Source organism: Lampetra planeri, unplaced genomic scaffold, assembly GCF_965212315.1.
Source record: "Lampetra planeri unplaced genomic scaffold, kcLamPlan1.2.h2 scaffold_1856, whole genome shotgun sequence".
In the NCBI taxonomy this organism is placed as follows: domain Eukaryota; kingdom Metazoa; phylum Chordata; class Hyperoartia; order Petromyzontiformes; family Petromyzontidae; genus Lampetra; species Lampetra planeri.
Window position 1 is genome coordinate 750 of NW_027614601.1, and position 21660 is coordinate 22409.

Sequence of the window (21660 nt, forward strand, 5' to 3'; positions counted from 1 at the left end):
CGTCCTCATCGTGCCTCTGGACTTGGCGATCCTTCGGCATTGCTAAATCCTTTATATTAAGTTCGCTTGCTTGCTTGCTTGTGTGCTTGCGTGCTTGCTTGCTTCCGCGCTTACGACCGTGCAAATCTTTCGGTCGTTTTATAACCCACTTCTCGTGATCCAATCGAGCTGACATTTTGCACACATACTCGTTGTGCGTGACAATTAATTTTATTGAAAAAATTTTCCCCAAATTTTACACTGTTTAGGGGAAAAAAATTAATATTTAATTACCAATTGCTTAATGGTGGCAGACAATCATCTGACCCATAGGTGGCAGCCATCTCAAGCCAGAGGACGAGAGGACTCTAGCCGCCACGCATATAAAGGATTTATAGTGAAAAACTTAGTTTTTACGGGTTATACTTGTTTTAAATCCTTTATATTAAGTTCACTTGCTTGCTTGCGTGCTTGCGTGCTTGCGTGCTTGCTTACGACCGTGCAAATCTTTCGGTCGTTTTTTAACCCACTTCTCGTGATCCAATCGAGCTGACATTTTGCACACATACTCGTTGTGCGTGACAATTAATTTTCTTGAAAACATTTTTCCCAAATTTTACACTGTTTAGGGAATATTTTTTAAAATATTTAATTACCAATTGCTTAATGGTGGCAGACAATCATCTGACCCATAGGTGGCAGCCATCTCAAGCCAGAGTACGAGATGACTCTAGCCTCCCCGATGCCACGCATATAAAGGATTTATAGTGAAAACTTTGTTTTTACGGGTTAATTTTTTATTCTGGTTGTTACGTAAACAAAATACTTTTGCGGTATCACCCACGTCCTCCTTCGCATCATTGTATTGCAACATCACTGACATGTTAATGGCATTAAAAGACTCTTGGAGCAAGAGGTGTTAGCGAGCGGCGTCTATGAAGGTGGCACACGAGGGGGTGGGCGGCCAGCACCACGCCCGGCTGCCTTTGTCTCCCCCAGTGGCGATGATTTTTTTTAATCCTTTATATTAAGTTCGCTTGCTTGCTTCCGCGCTTACGACCGTGCAAATCTTTCGGTCGTTTTTTAACCCACTTCCCGTGATCCAATCTAGCTGACATTTTGCACACAGACTCGTTGTGCGTGACAATTTATTTTCGTGAAATTTTTTTCCAAAATGTTACACTTTTTAGGCACATTTTTTTTTAGATTTAATTACCAATTGCTTAATGGTGGCAGGCAATCATCTGACCCATAGGTGGCAGCCATCTCAAGCCAGAGGACGAGAGGACTCTAGCCGCCACGCATATAAAGGATTTATAGTGAAAAACTTTGTTTTTACGGGTTAATTTTTTATTCTGGTTGTTACGTAAACAAAATACATTTGCGGTATCACCCACGTCCTCCTTCGCATCGTTGTATTGCAACATCACTGACATGTTAATTTAATTAAAAGACTCTTGGAGCAAGAGGTGTTAGTGAGCGACGTACGGGTTAATGTTTTACCCACCGCACCGGCTACTCATTTGAGGCCTAATCGTTACTTGGGTTGTCTTGGTGGCCGTGAGCGGGAATCGAACTCGAGTAGCCGGGTTCGTCAGCACAGCATGGCACTAACCTGCAACACAACCGCTGCTCCCCAGGTGGGGGCCATCGACGGTACCAGGCACAGTGGACTCATTAGAGCAGGAGGTTCAAGTTCAAGTTCATTTATTAGGTATAGCCCTGTGAGCCATTCGGCTCTTGAATCGGGTGCAACCGCAACAAACAAAAAACAAAAACATGAACATGTGACTTTACGTGACTTTCCCGAAAGAACCAAGAAGATCTTAAAGTGAATATGTGACTAAGTGCAAACAGAAAATCCAAGAAAAGACAGCAAAATATTGCAGAAAAAACACCGTACACCAACGTTGTGTGCAAAAATCCCAGTGGGATGCAAGTCAAACAACAACAACCACAAGACAACAGGTGGAGGTAGAGAGGTGGAGGTGGTGGGTGGCCAGGTCACTTGCCATTAGTATAGTAGTGTAGTGTAAAGTAGCGTTGTGTATAGTAGTGTAGTGTATTGTAGAGTAGTGTATATAAGTGGATAGTGCAGTAGTGTGTAGTAGTGTAGAGTAGTGTAGTGTACATTGTATAGTAGTGTAAAATAGTGTAGTGTATAGTAGTGTATGTGTATAGTCGTGTAGTGTATAGAAGTGTCGTGTATAGGGTATAGTAGTGTAGTGTATAGTATTGTAGTGTGTTGTATATATAGGCCTTTTCCCATTATTGATATTAGGAATAATTCTGCCAATATATATGTTTTAATAATCAATCGGGGTGTAGCATGAGGCACAGACAAAAATGTAACAACCACCCACACCCCTCATAGCAGCTGCCTTCCACAAGTCACACCGGGCAAGGAAGTAGCCATAAAAGATAATTAAAAAAGACCCAGGTGCAAAAAGAGAAGTGGGGGGATGGTTGCTCATGAGATTCTGGGGAAATCTCTACCGGGCTTCAAAGGCCGCCACACAGCACGTACAACAGAGGTCGCAACCGGGTACCCGATACCCGTACCCTACCCAATACCCGTACCCTACCCAATACCCGTATCCTACCCGATACCAGGCTACCCGTACCCGGCCGGGTACGGGTACGGGTAGGCCGTGAGTCACTGGTGAGTAACTGTTTGTCACTCATTTCCCAACGTCTTGTCTCTTCTCACAATTCAAGTTCCTAGAATCAACCCACCCGCGCCTGCAACATGGCTTCATCCCAGAGGTCACAATCGAGTACCCGATTCCCGTACCCTACCCGTACCCGGGCCGGGTACCCGGCCGGGTACGGGTAGGGTACGGGTACGGCCGGGTACGGGTACCCGTTTGCGACCCTGATGCGGCCGGGTACGGGTACGGGTACGGAATCAAAACCCGTTTGCGACCTCTGACGTACAAGCAAGAGGCGCCCCTCTTTGAGAGAGACAAAAATGTAACAACCCCAGCTGTGAGGAAGAGGGGGGAGAACGCAGCCGGACAGGGGGGAACCCCCCCCCCCCGCCCACCTCCTTCCAGATTAATTATAGCAGAGGGTTGGAGGACTGGAAGGACGCACTTGGGGGCAATTTGTTTCCATTTGTAACGCGAGCGTAAACGGGGTTCGCTGCTGGGCTCTGGCCCAATCACACGGCCCGGGGTATTCGGAGGCGGGAGCCCAGTATGGGGGGCGTATGGGAGGGCCCGCCGTTCACCTCGGGTCCAATCGGAAGCGAGGTGAACGGGGGTGGAGCCAGCAGGGCGCTGTGGGAAGTCCGGATCTGACGGTCCGGAAGGGGAGGAGTCAGGATCACGTGGTAAAGGGGATATAGGTGGGAGCCCTGAAGGGCTCCGGGTCAGTTGTTGGAGTGAAGAAGCTGGACCACGTTGGGTGGCCGGACGGGATCCGCGCCATCGGCCACGTGGCTGGAGGAGCTTCGGCGCGCCGTCGGCCAGCGGCGTGCGGAGTGGCGGGGGCGAGAGGAGCTGACGAGGGAGCGCGTGCGGGGCGCGCGCGAGGAGACGCTGGTCCGCTGTCGGGACCAGCGGGGGTGCGAGTAAGAAGCTAAATAAAAGAGCAACGGAGACCAGCAGCAGTGTGTGTGACGAAGTCCTTTATTACACATTGATGGCGGCGGGGTGGCTTGTGCACAGAGGCGTAGCTAGGGGGGGGGGGGGCAGGTAAAGGGGCGCCAAAATGAGGCTAACAACGTTACATGATAACTTATTGCGACGGGCGCGGCAGCCTGAAACTACTGCACAAATCTACACCTGAACCTAAAAGTTTATATATCCCGCCACACACAGCCTACATGTCATGTAATTACATTTTGGTATGTGATTAAACGGGGGGGGGGGGGGGCGCCAATTTTATAGTGCGTTTCCGGGCGCAAAATATCCTAGCTACGCCACTGCTTGTGCAAGGCGCCAGGCCTTGATGAAACTTACATTACCTCAATACAATTGCAACACACACACAGGCTGGACAAACAGCTGTTCCCACAGGCTCAGAGCGAAATCAAAGGAATTCCGGTCCATTGTGAGAAGGCGAGCCGAGGTGGGCGAAGTTTCACATCTAACCAAAGATACAGATCATGCAAGTCGGGGAAAACGCGTGCGCGGTGACGTCACCACGCCGGGGGGGAGGGGGAGACGCGTGCGCGGTGACGTCACCACGCCGGGGGGGAGGGGGAGACGCGTGCGCGGTGACGTCACCACGCCGGGGGGAGGGGGAGACGCGTGCGCGGTGACGTCATCACGCCGGGGGGGAGGGGGGAGACGCGTGCGCGGTGACGTCACCACGCCGGGGGGAGGGGGGAGACGCGTGCGCGGTGACGTCATCACGCCGGGGGGAGGGGGAGACGCGTGCGCGGTGACGTCACCACGCCGGGGGAGACGCGTGCCCACCCCCTTCTGGCGCCGTGACGTCACCACGTGTTCTCACCGGTTCCTCTCGAAGGTTCGCAGTGGTGACGTCATCACCCCATTGCGTTGTCGGCGCCTATGACATCATCGCTCAACCCTCTCCCTTCATCCATGGTGGTGACGTCATCGCATCGCTGCAGGGTCGGCGCTGTTGACGTCATCGCTCAACCGTCCCTTCATCGATGTGGTGACGTCATCGCACTACTGCGCAATGCGTATATGACGTCATATGCCCGCCTTTCTCCGCGGTGGTGACGTCACCGCTCACTCTGCGAACAACGAAAACAACGCGCAGTTCGCTCGTCCACATTACAGCTGCGTTGCTGATGACGTCATATGCGCACTACTGCGCAGTGCGCCTATGACGTCATAGGCCCCGCCCCCCGCTGTCTCCGCGGTGGTGACGTCACCGCTCACTCTGCGAACAACGAAAACAACGCGCAGTGCGGCTCGTTCACATCTCAGCTGCGGCTCCGTCTCTCTCTCAAATCTCTCTCTCAAATCTCGCTCTCAAGTCTCCACGTCTCTGTCTCTCTACGTCTCTGTCTCAAGTCTCTCCACGTCTCTCCACCATGGCCAGGATCCTCCTCCTGCTTCCCGTGTTGCTGCTGCTACTGTGCGTCTCGCTGCCTGGTGAGAGAGGCAGAGAGCGGGGAGTGGGGAGAGAGTGGGGATAGTGGGGGGAGAGAGTGGGGGGAGAGGAGAGAGTGGGGGGGGGATTGGGGGGAGAGAGTGGGGAGAGAGTGGAGGGAGAGTGGGGAGGGGAGAGAGTGGGGGGAGAGAGTAGGGGGGATAGTGGGGGGAGAGTGGGGGGAGAGTGGGGGGGAGAGGTGGGGGGGGGATAGGTGGAGAGGGAGGATAGGTGGAGGGAGAGTGGGGAGAGAGTGGGGAGAGAGTGGGGAGAGAGTGGGGGGGAGAGAGTGGGGAGAGAGTGGGGGGAGAGAGTGGGGAGAGAGTGGGGAGAGAGTGGGGGGAGAGAGTGGGGGGAGAGAGTGGGGGGGAGAGTGGGGGGAGAGAGTGGGGGGAGAGAGTGGGGGGAGAGAGTGGGGGGAGAGAGTGGGGGGAGAGAGTGGGGGGAGAGTGGGGGGAGAGAGTGGGGGGAGAGAGTGGGGGGAGAGAGTGGGGGGAGAGAGTGGGGGAAGAGAGTGGGGGAAGAGAGTGGGGGAAGAGAGTGGGGGAAGAGAGTGGGGGGAGAGTGGAGGGAGAGTGGAGGGAGAGTGGAGGGAGAGTGGAGGGAGAGTGGAGGGAGAGTGGAGGGAGAGTGGAGGGAGAGTGGAGGGAGAGTGGAGGGAGAGTGGAGGGAGAGTGGAGGGAGAGTGGAGGGAGAGTGGAGGGAGAGTGGAGGGAGAGTGGAGGGAGAGTGGAGGGAGAGTGGGGGGAGAGTGGGGGGGAGAGTGGGGGGAGGAGGGGAGAGAGGGGGGGGGGGATAGTGGGGGGAGAGTGGGGGGAGAGTGGGGGGGGAGAGGTGGGGGGGGATAGTGGAGGGAGAGTGGGGAGAGAGTGGGGAGAGAGTGGGGAGAGAGTGGGGAGAGAGTGGGGAGAGAGTGGGGAGAGAGTGGGGAGAGAGTGGGGGGAGATAGTGGGGGGAGAGAGTGGGGGGAGAGAGTGGGGGGAGAGAGTGGGGGGAGAGAGTGGGGGGAGAGTGGGGGGAGGAGGGGAGAGAGGGGGGGGGGGGATAGTGGGGGGAGAGTGGGGGGAGAGTGGGGGGGAGAGGTGGGGGGGGATAGTGGAGGGAGAGTGGGGAGAGAGTGGGGAGAGAGTGGGGAGAGAGTGGGGGGAGATAGTGGGGGGAGAGAGTGGGGGGAGAGAGTGGGGAGAGAGAGTGGGGAGAGAGAGTGGGGGGGAGAGAGTGGGGGGGAGAGAGTGGGGGGAGAGAGTGGGGGGAGAGAGTGGGGGGAGAGAGTGGGGGGGGAGAGTGGGGGGAGAGTGGGGGGAGAGGGGGGGGGATAGTGGGGGGAGAGTGGGGGGGAGAGTGGGGGGGAGATAGTGGGGGGGGATAGTGGAGGGAGAGTGGGGAGAGAGTGGGGAGAGAGTGGGGAGAGAGTGGGGGGAGAGAGTGGGGGGAGAGAGTGGGGGGAGAGAGTGGGGGGAGAGAGTGGGGGGGGGGGAGAGAGTGGGGAGAGAGTGGGGAGAGAGTGGGGTGAGGGAGTGGGGTGAGGGAGTGGGGTGAGGGAGTGGGGGGAGGAGGGTAGAGAGTGGGGGGAGTGGGGGGATAGTGGGGAGAGAGTGTGGGGGGAGAGTGGAGATAGTGGGGGAGGAGGGGAGAGAGTGGGGGGGGGGGGAGAGCTGGGGGGGGGGAGAGTGGGGGGAGTGGGGGGGGAGGGAGAGAGTGGGGGGAGTGGGGGATGGGAGAGGTGGTGGGGGAGAGGAGAGAGTGGGGAGAGTGGGGGGAGAGAGTGGGAGGGGAGTGGGGGGAGAGAGTGGGGGGGGGGGAGAGTGGGGGAGGATTGGGGGAAGAGGAGTGAGTGGGGAGAGTGGGGGGAGAGAGTGGGAGGGGAGTGGGGGGGAGAGAGTGGGGGGGGAGAGTGGGGGAGGATTGGGGGAAGAGGAGAGAGTGGGGAGAGTGGGGGGAGAGAGTGGGGGGGAGAGTGGAGAGAGTGGGGGGAGAGTTGGGACAACAACAACCCCCCTGTGTCCTGACTTGTGGGCCACCCCCACGCAGATGAGGAATGAATGAGGAAGGAACTGTGAGGTGAGAATGAAACTAGCTAAGGAATGAGGAAGCGAGGGGATAGGGGAGTTCCCGTTGTGGTGGTGATAGTGGTGGTGATAGTGGTGATGATGATGGTGGTGATGGTGGTGATGATGGTGGTGATGGTGGTGGTGATGGTGATGGTGGTGGTGATGGTGGTGGTGATGGTGGTGATAATGGTGATGATGATGGTGATGATGATGATGGTGGTGGTGATGGTGGTGATGATGGTGGTGATAATGGTGGTGATAATGGTGGTGATGATAGCAATGTTGGTGATGATGATGGTGGTGGTGGTGATGATGGTGGTGGTGGTGATGGTGGTAATAATGGTGGTGATAATGGTGGTGATAATGGTGGTGATGATGGTGGTGATGATAGCAATGTTGGTGATAGCGATGGTGGTGGTGATGGTGGTGGTTGTGATGGTGGTGAATGGTGGTGATAATGGTGGTGATGATAGCAATGTTGGTGGTGGTGGTGATGGTGGTGGTGATGATGGTGGTGGTGATGGTGGTGATGGTGGTGGTTGTGATGGTGGTGATGGTGGTGATAATGGTGGTAATGATAGCAATGTTGGTGATAGCGATGGTGGTGGTGATGATAGCAATGTTGGTGATAGCGATGGTGGTGGTGATGGTGATGATGGTGATGATGACCAGCCCTGCTCAACCAATAGCCCCGCTGCTGCTGCTGCTGCCGCTTACTGACAGCACTTGACCCCCCCCCCCCGGGGGTGTGTCACGTGGTGTGTCAGGGGGGGGTGTGTCATGTGGTGTGTCACGGGGTATGTCAGGGGGGGGGGGGGTTTGTCACGTGGTTTGTCAGGAGTGTGTCACGGGCGGCATAGCAGAAGGTGAGGGCACCCGCCACCACCAACAACAACAACAACCGCCATTCTCCACTAAGTGGCGGTGACGTCACCACAACACTTGTGCCAGGCCATGTGCACCTTGAGGCTACCACGTGAAGTGTCGAACGCCCGCTGGCAGGAGGAGGTCACGGGGGCAGACCCAGCAGGTGCCACGGGTCGACTGACCGAGACGACCGAGATGACTGGCTGATGCACCACCTGTGCCCCCTACTGTGCCAACTCGCCGTGCTTTAGCCACCCGGCGCTCCGCTCGTTGTTGTGAGCGTCGCTCCTCCGCCCTCCGTTGTTGTTGGAGGGCGACTGCCTCCAACTGCCCAGTAGCGTTTTGTGACACAACGCGACCTTTTTTGTATTCTTAGGTTTTCGGTAAAGTCAGGTAGGTAAAAAATTAAAGTTACATAACAAGAGGCTCAGTCCCATTCACACGCACCTTTACATCAGCCTCACCTTAACAACTCTTGGAACCTCCCAGTCCAACCAGTCTACACAACAAAGACTCATTCCTGGCAGCGGTTTCAGCCGCACCACCTCTACATAACAAAAGGCTCAGTCCCGTTTACACGCACCTTTACATCAGCCGCACCTTAACAACTCTTGGAACCTCCCAGTCCAACCAGTCTACACAACAAAGACTCATTCCTGGCAGCGGTTTCAGCCGCACCACCTCTACATAACAAAAGGCTCAGTACCATTCACACCTTTACATCAGCCTCACCTCAACAACTCTTAGAACCTCCCAGTCCAACCAGTCTACACAACAAAGACTCATTCCTGGCAGCGGTTTCAGCCTCACCACCTCTACATAACAAAAGGCTCAGTCCCATTTACACGCACCTTTACATCAGCCTCACCTTAACAACTCTTTTCAACCAGTCTACACAAGGCTCATTCCTAACAGCGTGCTTCAGCCTCACAATATTAATATCCAGGGCCTGCCTTGGCTCCTCCCACCCTCAACCAGCATATATACAAGGACGGTTTTCTTGGAATTTCTCATTTACTTGATACAGCTATCGTGCTGTGACGGTTCCACCTGAAGACGGAGGCTTGTGTCGCCTCCGAAACGTCGTGAATTTTTTATTTTTTTTATTTTACTTTTATTAATTTCAATTTTTTACCTACATGGTGACTTTACCGAAAAAAAACACATAAGAATATGAATCCTTGCAGTCACGAAAGCTTCAAATTTAGAACCTTCTTTGTGTCTTTCCAGCCAGCGGCAGTCCCCTGCTGGGCGCCGACGTCTGCTCGCGAGGTCCCGGGTTCTGGTGCAAGAACGCCGGCACGGCCTCGCGTTGCCGAGCCCTCGAGCAGTGCACACGAGTCTACTGGGCCCAGCCCACGGCGGTGAGCTCCCCCCCCACACGGCAGAGGTCGCAACCGGGTACCCGGTACCCGTACCCTACCCGTAACCGGCCGGGTACAGGTAGGGTACGGGTACGGCCGGGTACGGCCGGGTACGGGTATCGGGTATCCGTTTGCGACCCTGGTGCGGCCGGGTACGGGTAGGCCGTGAGTCACTGGTGAGTCACCGTTTGTCACTCATTTCCCAACGTCTTGTCTCTTCTCACAATTCAAGTTCCTAGAATCAACCCACCCGCGCCTGCAACATGGCTTCATCCCAGAGGTCGCAATCGGGTACCCGATACCCGTACCCTACCCGATACCCGGCTACCCGTACTCGGCCGGGTACGGGTACCTGTTTGCGACCCTGGTGCGGCCGGGTACGGGTACGGGTAGGCCGTGAGTCACTGGTGAGTCACCGTTTGTCACTCATTTCCCAACGTCTTGTCTCTTCTCACAATTCAAGTTCCTAGAATCAACCCACCCCCGCCTGCAACGTGGCTTCATCCCAGAGGTCGCAATCGGGTACCCGATACCCGTACCCTACCCGTACCCGGCCGGGTACGTGTAGAGTACAGGTACGGCCGGGTACGGGTACGGGTACCCGTTTGCGACCCTGGTGCGGCCGGGGTACGGGTACGGGTAAGGAATCAAAACCCGTTTGCGACCTCTGCCCCACAGCAAACGCAACACTCGCAACCGCACACAGAGGACAGCCGCGTTAGACCCGAGGGCAACGTCAGAAAGACATGGACAGCACAAGGGCAATGCCACCGGTCAGGGCATTGAGAGCTCGGGGAGAGAGCAGCTGCATCGTGGTGACCTCCCTTGCCGGAATCGAAACGTGTAAGAATCGGCGTTTGAGCCTTTCTGTGACACAGCGGTAAAGCACGTGGTTGTGTGATAATTGTTTTTTTACCCTTCTATCTGGCAACAAAACTGACACCTTTTTTACAAGGAGTCATGTTTGCATAGACCACAATACCTGCAGTCGTAATGCAAACAAAAAAACACAACTCTGATAATGTACGTGCACTGTCCTTGAAGTTGATTGGTCCACAATTTGTTTGCATGATGACTGCAGGTATTGTGGTCTATGCAAACATGACTCCTTGTATAAAAGGTGTCAGTTTTGTTGCCAGATAAAAGGGTAAAAAAACAATTATCATATTTTTTACTGGCAAATGAGGTTCCAATGGTGAGAGATGACATCATCACTAGGAGACAGATGACATCATCACCAGTACACACAGATGACATCATCACTAGTATACAGAGATGTCATCATCATGATGGTAACCATGGTCATCGTCATGGTAACCATGCTAACCGTCATCATAACCAGGGTAATCATCATAACCACGGTAACCGTCGTGGTAACCATGGTAACCGCCGCTCCGCCAGGGTGACCTGCCCTGTGACATCTGCAAGGAGTCGGTGAGCGCCTTGGATGAGCTTCTGAAGAGCAACGCCACAGAGGTGAGGGCACCCACACACACACGTGGAGTGTGTGTCACGTGGTGTGTGTGTCACGTGATGTGTGTGTGTCACGTGGTGTGTGTGTCACGTGGGGGTGTGTGTCACGTGGTTTGTGTCACGGGGGGGGGGGGGGGGATGTCACGTGGTGTGTCAGGGGTGTGTCAGGGGGGGTTGTCATGGGGTGTGTGTCACGGGGTGTGTGTGTGTCACGTGGGGTGTGTGTCACGTGGGGTGTGTCAGGGGTTGTGTCACGTGGTGTGTCAGGGGTGTGTCACGTGGTGTGTGTCACGTGGTGTGTCAGGGGTGTGTCAAGGGGTGTGTCAGGGGTGTGTCACGGGGGGTGTAGGCAGAAGGTCAGGGCACCCACCGCCAACAACAACAACAACCGCCATTCGCCACAAAGTGGCGGGTGACGTCACCACGACGCTTGTGCCAGGCCAGGTGCACCTTGAGGCCACCACGTGAAGTGTCGAACGCGTGTTGTTAATTACAAGCCCATGGGCTGCACAAAAATCTAACAGCGTCCTACCGGTGTTATTGAGCTGATATGGCCCATGCCTTCCAATCACTCCAGACCAGGTGCCAGCATCATGTAACAGGAGGTCATAGAAGACATCTGACTCATCGGCTTTGCCTGCATCCCTCCACGGATGTTCGTCTTCGGTGGGGGCATAAGTAACCACGACCACCACTCCTCGCCTCTGGTTGATGGGAAGGCGAGCCCAAAGTAGTCTGGGGCTTACCGCTTCCCACACCTCACCGCCACGCTCCCACGCCCCCTTCATTCTTTTGTTCAGAAGCAGAGCCACTCCCTGTTGTTTGACAGTCTCCTGCCCCGAGTAGAGGACTGTCCACCCCTCATGGTGGCAGGAGCCAGAGCCGGTCCACCGGACCTCCTGAATACCACAGAGATCCAGGCGGTACCGGTCCAGCTCCCGACAGAAGAGTGGCAGCCTCTCCTCCGCAGGGAGCGTTCGAACATTCCACGTGGCCACACGTAGTGGCTTTTTGTTGTTTCTGGAGGAGCCCCGAGGGTGACGATTCAATCTCCTGGCTCCACCAAATGGGGTTTGGCCAGGAGACGTCATAGACGCCTGTCCCCCCAGGGCCTCCGGCACAAGCTTATTAATTAGATATTTCATGCTTAGTTTTGTGGTCATTAATTGAAGGTGGAGGGGTTACCAGCCCTCGCACCCGTCCATAATCCCACATTTGACCGCTGTGGTGGCTACAAACGCCATGAGGGGAAAGGCCAATCGGAATTGGCCCTCCCCCCCCCGGCACTGCCCACCACAGCGTTGCCGTCCGGCACCACGAGGTGGTTGTTTTTGCCGCTCACCACCACCACCAACATCAACATCACCACCACCACCACCATCATCAACATCACCACCACCACCACCATCATCAACATCACTACCAACATCAACATCACCACCACCATCATCACCACCACCAACATCACCATCACCACCATCACCACCACCAACATCACCACCATCACCTCCATCCCCACCACCATCACACCACCACCACCACACCACCACTACTACACCATCACCACTACCAACACCACTCCACCACCACACCACCACTACTACACCAATCCACCCCACCACCACTACCACACCACCACTACCACACCACTCCACCACCACCCCACCACCACTACCACACCACTACCACTACCACCACTACCACCACCACCACTACTACACCACTCCACCACCACCACTACTACACCACTCCACTACCACACCACCACCACACTACCACCACCGCAACCCCCCCCTCTCCCCCCATGTGCCACTGCCACAGCAGGAGGTGGCTGCGCTGCTGCTGCGCGTGTGTGGGGCGGTGTCCGACGAGGGGCTCCGCACCCAGTGCCAGGAGATGGTGAAGACTGAGCTACCGGCACTGCTCGCCACGCTGGAGAGGGCCCTTGTGAGTCTCTGTGTGTGTGTGAGTCGGAGTGTGTGTGTAAGTGTGTGTAAGTCTGTGTGTGTGTGGGAGTCTGTGTGAGTGTAAGTCTGTGTGTGTGTAAGTCTGTGTGTGTGTAAGTCTGTGTGAGTGTAAGTCTGTGTGTGTGTAAGTCTGTGTGTGTGTAAGTCTGTGTGTGTGTGTGAGTCTGTGTGTGTGAGTGAGTCTGTGTGTGTGTAAGTCTGTGTGTGTGTAAGTCTGTGTGTGTGTGAGTCTGTGTGTGAGTCTGTGTGTGAGTCTGTGTGTGTGTGAGTCTGTGTGTGTGTGAGTGTGTGTAAGTCTGGGCAAAGTCCCATCAGTGAGCTCCTCCGGCAGGCAAGGCTGCGTTGGCTGGGTCATGTAGCCCACATGCCCAGCCACCGCATGCCTAAACAGCTTTTGTTCGGCCGGATCGAGGGGGCTAAACGGGCGCGGCACGGGCTAGAGAAGAGATGGAGTGATGTGGGACAGGAGGACGTGGAGCTGAGTGGACTTGCCGATGACTGGTACCAGCGGTGTCAAGATCGGCCTCAGTGGAGGAGGCTCGTGAAGGACGCTACTGGGCAGTTGGAGGCAGTCGCCCTCCAACAACAACGGAGGGCGGAGGAGCGACGCTCACAACAACGAGCGGAGCGCCGGGTGGCTAAAGCACAGCAAGTTGGCACAGTAGGGGGCACAGGTGGTGCATCAGCCAGTCATCTCGGTCATCTCGGTCAGTCGACCCGTGGCACCTGCTGGGTCTGCCCCGTGACCTCCTGCCAGCGGGCGTTCGACACTTCACGTGGCCTCAGGGTGCACATGGCCTGGCACAAGCGTCGTGGTGACGTCACCGCCACTTAATGGCGAATGGCGGTTGTTGTTGTTGTTGTTGTAAGTCTGTGTGTGTGTGTGTGTAAGTCTGTGTGTGTGTGTAAGTCTGTGTGAGTGTAAGTCTGTGTGTGTGAGTGAGTCTGTGTGTGTGTAAGTCTGTGTGTGTGTGTGAGTCTGTGTGTGAGTCTGTGTGTGTGTGAGTCTGTGAGTGTGTGTGTGAGTCTGTGTGTGAGTCTGTGTGTGTGTGAGTCTGTGAGTGTGTGTGTGTGTCTGTGTGTGTGTGTAAGTCTGTGTGTGAGTCTGTGTGTGTGTGATTGTCTGTGTGTGTGTCTGAGTGTGTGTGTGTCTGAGTGTGTGTGTGAGTCTGTGTGTGAGTCTGTGTGTGAGTGTAAGTCTGTGTGTGTGTGTAAGTCTGTGTGTGTGTGTGTGTGTCTGTGTGTGTGTGTGTGTGTCTGTGTGTGTGTGTGTGTAAGTCTGTGTGTGACTCTGTGTGTGTGTGTGAGTCTGTATTTGTGTGTGTGAGTCTGTATTTGTGTGTCTGTGTGTGTGTGAGTCTGTGTGTGTCTGTGTGTGTGTGAGTCTGTGTGTGTGTGAGTGTCTGTGTGTGAGTCTGTGTGTGTGTGTGAGTGTCTGTGTGTGAGTCTGTGTGTGTGTCTGTCTGTGTGTGAGTCTGTGTGTGTGTGAGAGTCCCTGTGGGTGTGTGAGTCTTTCTGTGTGTGAGTCTGTCTGTGTGAGTCTCTTTGTGAATCTGTGTGAGTCTCTGTGTGAGTCTGTGTGTGTGTGGATCTCTGCGTGAGTCTGTGTGAGACTGTGTGAGGCTGTGTGTGTGTGAGTCTCTGTGTGAGCTGTGTGTGTGTGTGGATCTCTGCGTGAGTCTCTGTGTGTGTGAATCTCTGTGTGAGTCTGTGTGTGTGTGGATCTATGTGTGAGTCTGTGTGTGTGTGTGTGAGTCTCTGTGTGAGTCTCTGTGTGTGTGGATCTCTGTGTGAGTCTCTGCGTGAGTCTCTGTGTAAATCTCTGCATGAATCTCTGTGAGTCTCTGTGTGTGTGAATCTCTGTGTGAGTCTGTGTGTGTGTGGATCTCTGTGTGAGTCTGTGTGTGTGTGTGTGGATCTCTGTGTGAGTCTGTGTGTGTGTGTAAATCTCTGTGTGAGTCTCTGTGTGAGTCTCTGCGTGAGTCTCTGTGTGAGTCTCTGTGTGTGTGAATCTCTGTGTGAGTCTGTGTGTGTGTGTGAATCTCTGTATGAATCTCTGTGTGAGTCTCTGCGTGAGTCTCTGTGTGAGTCTCTGTGTGTGTGAATCTCTGTGTGAGTCTGTGTGTGTGTGTGGATCTCTGCGTGAGTCTCTGTGAGTCTCTGTGTGAGTCTGTGTGTGTGTGTGAGTCTCTGTGTGAGTCTCTGTGTGTGTGGATCTCTGTGTGAGTCTCTGCGTGAGTCTCTGTGTAAATCTCTGCATGAATCTCTGTGTGAGTCTCTGTGTGTGTGAATCTCTGTGTGAGTCTGTGTGTGTGTGGATCTCTGTGTGAGTCTGTGTGTGTGTGTGGATCTCTGTGTGAGTCTGTGTGTGTGTGTAAATCTCTGTGTGAGTCTCTGTGTGAGTCTCTGCGTGAGTTTCTGTGTGAGTCTCTGTGTGTGTGAATCTCTGTGTGAGTCTGTGTGTGTGTGTGAATCTCTGTATGAATCTCTGTGTGAGTCTCTGCGTGAGTCTCTGTGTGAGTCTCTGTGTGTGTGAATCTCTGTGTGAGTCTGTGTGTGTGTGGATCTCTGCGTGAGTCTCTGTGAGTCTCTGTGTGAGTCTGTGTGTGTGTGGATCTCTGTGTGAGTCTGTGTGTGTGTGGATCTCTGTGTGAGTTTGTGTGTGTGTAAATCTCTGTGTGAGTCTCTGCATGAATCTCTGTGTGAGTCTCTGCGTGAGTCTCTGCGTGAGTCTCTGCGTGAGTCTCTGCGTGTGAAGCTGAGCGGGGGAAGTGGTCAGGGCTGGAAGTGGGAGGCTGAGAGAGTTGGGAATGCGCGCGGGGGAGGACTCAACAACAAAGCAGCAACCATCCCAATGAAACCAAAAATGCCAATGCAGCAGCAGCAATGCCAAACGCTGGGGATGCAGTTAACTCGGCAAAATTGCCGAGTGCCAGGCACTAGTCTATTGTGAGAGAGAGACACAGAGAGTCGAAATATATCTGGATGGCTTCATAAAGCTTCATAAAGCCATCCAGATATATAAATTCTAGATTGAAGCTTTCGTGACTGCAAGGATTCATATTGTTAGGTTTTTTCGGTAAAGTCACCATGTAGGTGAAAAATTAAAATTAATAAAAGTTAAATAAATATAAAATAAAAATCAGGACGTTTCGGAGGCAACACAAGCTTCTGTCTTCAGGTGGAACCGTCACAGCACCGATTGCTGTATAATCTCAGCTTAAATTTTGATTTAAAGCTTTCGTGACTGCAGGGATTCATCTTCTTGGTTCTTTCGGTAAAGTCACGTAGAAGGGAAATAATAAAATAATAAAAATTAAACACAAAATAATAACGTTATATAATAAAATAATTTTATATAATAATTATTTTTATTGTGTTTTATAAAATAATAAAATATTTTTATATAATAATTTTTTATTGTGTTTTATTTTTATTATTTTATTACTTCCCTTCTACGTGACTTTACCGAAAGAACCAAGAAGAATAATCTCGGCTTGTTGGAATTTCTCTTACTTGATACAGCTATCGTGCTGTGACGGTTCCACCTGAACATGGAAGCTTGTGTTGCCTCCGAAACGTCGTGATTTTTATTTTATTTTTATTTTACTTTTATAAATTTTAATTTTTCACCTACATGGTGACTTTAACGAAAAAAACCTAAGAATACAGATATATAAACACAGCAACAACTTCAATCGAGAGGATGGGTACAAACTGAGCAATCATTGCAAGGACGTTATTAACCAGGTGAAGTCTTAACTGACTGTGATGTTTCCATCCAACCTGCCTATGTCAGGTTCAAAGAAAATAATACCAAATAAAATTGTTATTTTCATGACAAGAAATGTGTTTTTTGCTATTTGTTTGTTATGTTTTGCAAAAAAAAAGAGAGTTTTTGCAATTATTTTAGTATTTTTTTGCTATTTTTTTGGTATTTCTTAGCTATTTATTTAGCAATTTTTTTGCAATTATACTCGTAAATTTGTAGCAATTTTTTGCTTTTCTTTTAGAATTTTTTTGGTGCAATTTTTTAGTCATTTTTGTAGCTTTTTTTTGCAATTATTTTAGTAATTTTTTTGCTATTTTTTTGGTATTTTTTAGCTATTTTTTTGCAATTATACTCGTACATTTTTAGCAATTTTTTGCTTTTTTTTTGAAAAATTTTCGTGCAATTTTTCTGTCATTTTTGTAGCTTTTTTGGCAATAATTTTTGTAAATTTTTTTGCTATTTTTGAATATTTTTGTTGCTATTTTGTAGCAAAAAAAATTGCAATTTATTTATTTGAATATTTTTTTGGTATTTCTTAACTATTTATTTTTCTATATTTTTTTGCAATTATACTTGTACATTTTTTGCTATTTTTTGCTACTTTTTGCTTTTCTTTCTGCGATTATTTTAGCATTTTTTTAGTTATTTAGTAGCTTTTTTTAGCAATTTTTGTTGCAATTTTTTTAGCACTTATCGACGTGACTTGACCCAAAAGACCCACTCCGTATAGTTCATCGTCTTCCTCCCCCCCCCCCCCCACTGCTACCTCCGTCAGAACCCCGGCGTGGTTTGCTCCTCGCTGGGTCTGTGCCACTCCGCGCTGATGAGTCGTCGCGGCTCTGACTCCGCCCCCTCTGACTCCGCCTCCTCTGACGTCGTCAGTGACTCCGTCGTGCCACGTGGCTCCCTGGTGGACGTCGTGAGCCCCTTCATCAACAACGTGCCGCTGCTGCTCTACCCGCAGCAGGCGCCGCCGCAGCCGAACGAGGTGACGCGTCACAGCGGTGGACATGTGTAGTGGTGGTGGTGTACATACATAGTATACATAGTGTACATGCATAGCGGTGGACATGCATAATGGTGGTGGTGTACATACATAGTATACATAGTGTACATGCATAGCGGTGGACATGTGTAGTGGTGGTGTACATAGCGGTGGACATGCATAATGGTGGTGGTGTACATAGTGGTGTACATGCGTAGTGGTGGTGTACATAGTGTACATGCGTAATGGTGTACATAGTAGTGGTGTACATAGTGTACCGTGCGTAGTAGTGTTGTACATAGTGTACATGCGTAGTGGTGTACATAGTGTACATACATAGTGTGTACATGCGTAGTGGTGTACATGCGTAGTGGTGTACATGCGTAGTGGTGTACATGCGTAGTGGTGTACATGCATAGTATAAGTATTTACACGAGGTCTTTCACCATATCTCTCTCTGCATCTGTCTCTCTCCTTCCTCTCTGTCTATCTCTCTCACCGTGTCTCTCTCTCACCGTGTCTCTCTCTCACCATCTCTCTCTCACCGTGTCTCTCACCATCTCTCTCTCTCACCATCTCTCTCTTTCTCACCATCTCTCTCTCTCTCCCACCGTGTCTCTCTCTCTCGTCTCTCACCATCTCTCTCACTCTCTCACCATCTCTCTCTCCATCTCTCTCTCTCACCGTGTCTCTCACCATCTCTCTCTCACCATCTCTCTCTCTCACCATCTCTTTCTCTCACCGTGTCTCTCACCATCTCTCTCTCTCACGCATCTCTCTCTCTCACCGTGTCTCTCACCGTGTCTCTCACCATCTCTCACCATCTCTCTCTCCATCTCTCTCTGTCACCATCTCTCTCACCATCTCACCATCTCTCACCATCTCTCTCTCTCAGCCATCTGCTCTCTTCTCACCATCTCTCACCATCTCTCACCATCTCACCATCTCTCACCATCTCTCTCTCTCACCATCTCTCTCTCTCACCATCTCTCTCTCTCACCATCTCTCACCATCTCTCTCTCCATCTCTCTCTCTCACCAACTCTCTCACCATCTCTCCATCTCACCATCTCTCTCTCTCACCATCTCTCTCTCTCACCATCTCTCTCTCTCTCACCATCTCTCACCATTTCTCTCTCCATCTCTTTCTCTCACCATCTCTCTCTCACCAACCCTCTCTCTCCATCTCTCTCTCTCTGTCTCCCCACAGGTACACTCGCTACGTCTCGCGAGCCGTGCGAGGAGTGTGTCCGCTTCCTGAGCTCTGCTCGCGACCAGACCCCGCAGGGCGGCTACGACCCCTTCACACGACACCTGGTGCTGCAGTGCCAACGCTTGCAGCCCGGAGCACGCCGAATTGGTGGGTGGAGGTGGTGGTGGTGGTGGTGAGGGTGGTGGGGGGTGGTGGTGGTGGGTGGAGGTGGTGGGGGTGGTGGTGGTGGGAGGGGTGGTGGTGGGTGGAGGTGGTGGTGGTGGGGGTGGTGGTGGGGGTGGTGGTGGGGGTGGTGGGTGGTGGTGGTGGGTGGAGGTGGTGGGGGGTGGGTGGTGGGGGGGGGGGTGGTGGTGGGTGGAGGTGGTGGTGGGTGGGGGTGGTGGTGGGGGTGGTGGTGGGGGTGGTGGTGGTGGTGGTGGTGGGTGGAGGTGGTGGGGGTGGTGGTGGTGGGGGGGGTGGGTGGGTGGTGGAGGGGTGGTGGTGGGTGGGGTGGGGTGGGGGTGGGGGGGGTGGTGGTGGGGGTGGTGGGGTGGTGGGTGGTGGGTGGGGGTGGTGGTGGGGTGGGGTGGTGGGTGGTGGTGGGTGGGGGTGGTGGTGGTGGTGGGGGTGGTGGTGGTGGGGGTGGTGGGGTGGTGGTGGTGGGGGTGGTGGTGGTGGGGGGGGGTGGTGGGGGTGGTGTGGTGGTGGGGGTGGTGGTGGTGGGGGTGGTGGTGGTGGTGGGGGTGGTGGGGGTGGTGGTGTGGGTGGAGGTGGTGGTGGGGGTGTGGTGGTGGTGGTGGTGGTGGTGGTGGGGGTGGTGGTGGTGGGGGGTGGTGGTGGGGGTGGTGGTGGGTGGTGGTGGGGGTGGTGGTGGTGGGTGGAGGGTGGTGGTGGGGGTGGTGGGGGTGGTGGTGGGGGTGGTGGTGGTGGTGGGGGTGGGGGTGGTGGGGTGGTGGTGGTGGTGGTGGGGGGTGGTGGTGTGGGGGGGGGTGGTGGGTGGGTGGAGGTGGTGGTGGTGGGGGTGGTGGTGGGGGTGGTGGTGGTGGTGGTGGGGGGTGGTGGGTGGGGGTGGTGGGTGGTGGTGGTGGTGGGGGTGGTGGTGGGTGGGGGTGGGTGGTGGTGGTGGGGGTGGTGGGGGTGGTGGTGGTGGGGGTGGTGGTGGTGGGGGGGGTGGTGTGGGGGTGGTGGTGGTGGTGGGGTGGTGGTGGTGGTGGGTGGTGGTGGTGGTGGGGTGGTGGGGGTGGTGGTGGTGTGGTGGAGGTGGGTGGTGGGGGTGGGGGTGGTGGTGGTGGTGGGTGGGGGTGGTGGGGGTGGTGGTGGGGGTGGTGGTGGGGGTGGTGGTGGTGGGTGGGGGGGTGGTGGTGGTGGGTGGAGGTGGTGGTGGGGGTGGTGGGGGGTGGTGGTGGGGGTGGTGGTGGTGGTGGGGGTGGGTGGGGGTGGTGGGGGTGGTGGTGGTGGTGGTGGGTGGAGGTGGTGGTGGTGGGGGGGGGGTGGGTGGTGTGTGGTGGTGGTGGTGGGGGTGGTGGGGGTGGTGGTGGTGGGGGTGGTGGTGGGGGTGGTGGTGGGGGGGGTGGTGGTGGTGGTGGTGGTGGTGGGGGTGGAGGTGGTGGTGGTGGGGGTGGTGGGGGTGGGTGGGGGTGGTGGGGGTGTGGGGGTGGGGGTGGTGGGGGTGGTGGAGGTGGTGGTGGTGGTGGGGGGTGGTGGTGGGGGTGGTGGGGGTGGTGGTGGTGGTGGTGGTGGGTGGAGGTGGTGGTGGTGGGGCTGGTGGTGGTGGGGGTGGTGGTGGTGGGGGTGGGTGGGGGTGGGGTGGGGGTGGTGGTGGTGAGGGTGGTGGTGGGGGGTGGGTGGAGGTGGTGGTGGTGGGGTGGTGGTGGTGGGGGTGGGTGGGGGTGGTGGGGGTGGTGGTGGTGGGGGTGGTGGTGGTGGGGGTGGGTGGAGGTGGGGGGTGGGTGGGGGTGGTGGTGGTGTGGGGGGTGGTGGTGGAGGTGGGTCTGGGGACTAGCAGCTCTGACCCTGAGACCCGATCTCTACTCTAGACCCTGAGACCCGGTCTCTACTCTAGACGCTGAGACCCGGTCTCTACTCTAGACCCTGACCCTGAGACCCGGTCTCTACTCTAGACCCTGAGACCCTGAGACCCGGTCTCTACTCTAGACACTGAGACCCTGAGACCCGGTCTCTACTCTAGACTCTGACCCTGAGACCCGGTTCTCTACTCTAGGCTCTGACCCTGAGACCCGGTCTCTACTCTAGACTCTGAGACCCTGGAGACCCGGTCTCTACTCTAGACGCTGAGACCCGGTCTTTACTCTAGACCCTGAGACCCTGAGACCCGGTCTCTACTCTAGACACTGAGACCCTGAGACCCGGTCTCTACTCTAGACTCTGACCCTGAGACCCGGTCTCTACTCTAGACTCTGACCCTGAGACCCGGTCTCTACTCTAGACTCTGAGACCCTGAGACCCGGTCTCTACTCTAGACCCTGAGACCCGGTCTCTACTCTAGACCCTGACCCTGAGACCCGGTCTCTACTCTAGACCCTGAGACCCTGAGACCCGGTCTCTACTCTAGACTCTGACCCTGAGACCCGGTCTCTACTCTAGACCCTGACCCTGAGACCCGGTCTCTACTCTAGACCCTGAGACCCTGAGACCCGGTCTCTACTCTAGACTCTGACCCTGAGACCCGGTCTCTACTCTAGACCCTGAGACCCGGTCTCTCTAGACCCTGAGACCCTGAGACCCGGTCTCTACTCTAGACTCTGAGACCCGGTCTCTACTCTAGACCCTGAGACCCTGAGACCCGGTCTCTACTCTAGACCCTGAGACCCGGTCTCTACTCTAGACCCTGAGACCCGGTCTCTACTCTAGACCCTGAGACCCTGAGACCCGGTCTCTACTCTAGACCCTGAGACCCTGAGACCCCGGTCTCTTCTCT

General features: G+C 54.4%; 1 protein-coding gene across 1 annotated transcript; it reads left to right on the forward strand.

Annotated features, from left to right (window-relative positions):
- The first annotated feature begins 4804 nt into the window (after positions 1–4804).
- On the forward strand, positions 4805–21010 carry LOC144740036 (prosaposin-like). The gene is made up of 7 exons (XM_078622918.1): positions 4805–5054; positions 9201–9334; positions 10736–10810; positions 12629–12754; positions 17322–17550; positions 18741–18890; positions 20976–21010. The coding sequence occupies exons 1-7, from the start codon at positions 4994–4996 to the stop codon at positions 21008–21010; spliced, it is 810 nt and encodes a 269-aa protein (XP_078479044.1). The 5' UTR covers positions 4805–4993.
- Positions 21011–21660: the final 650 nt, after the last annotated feature.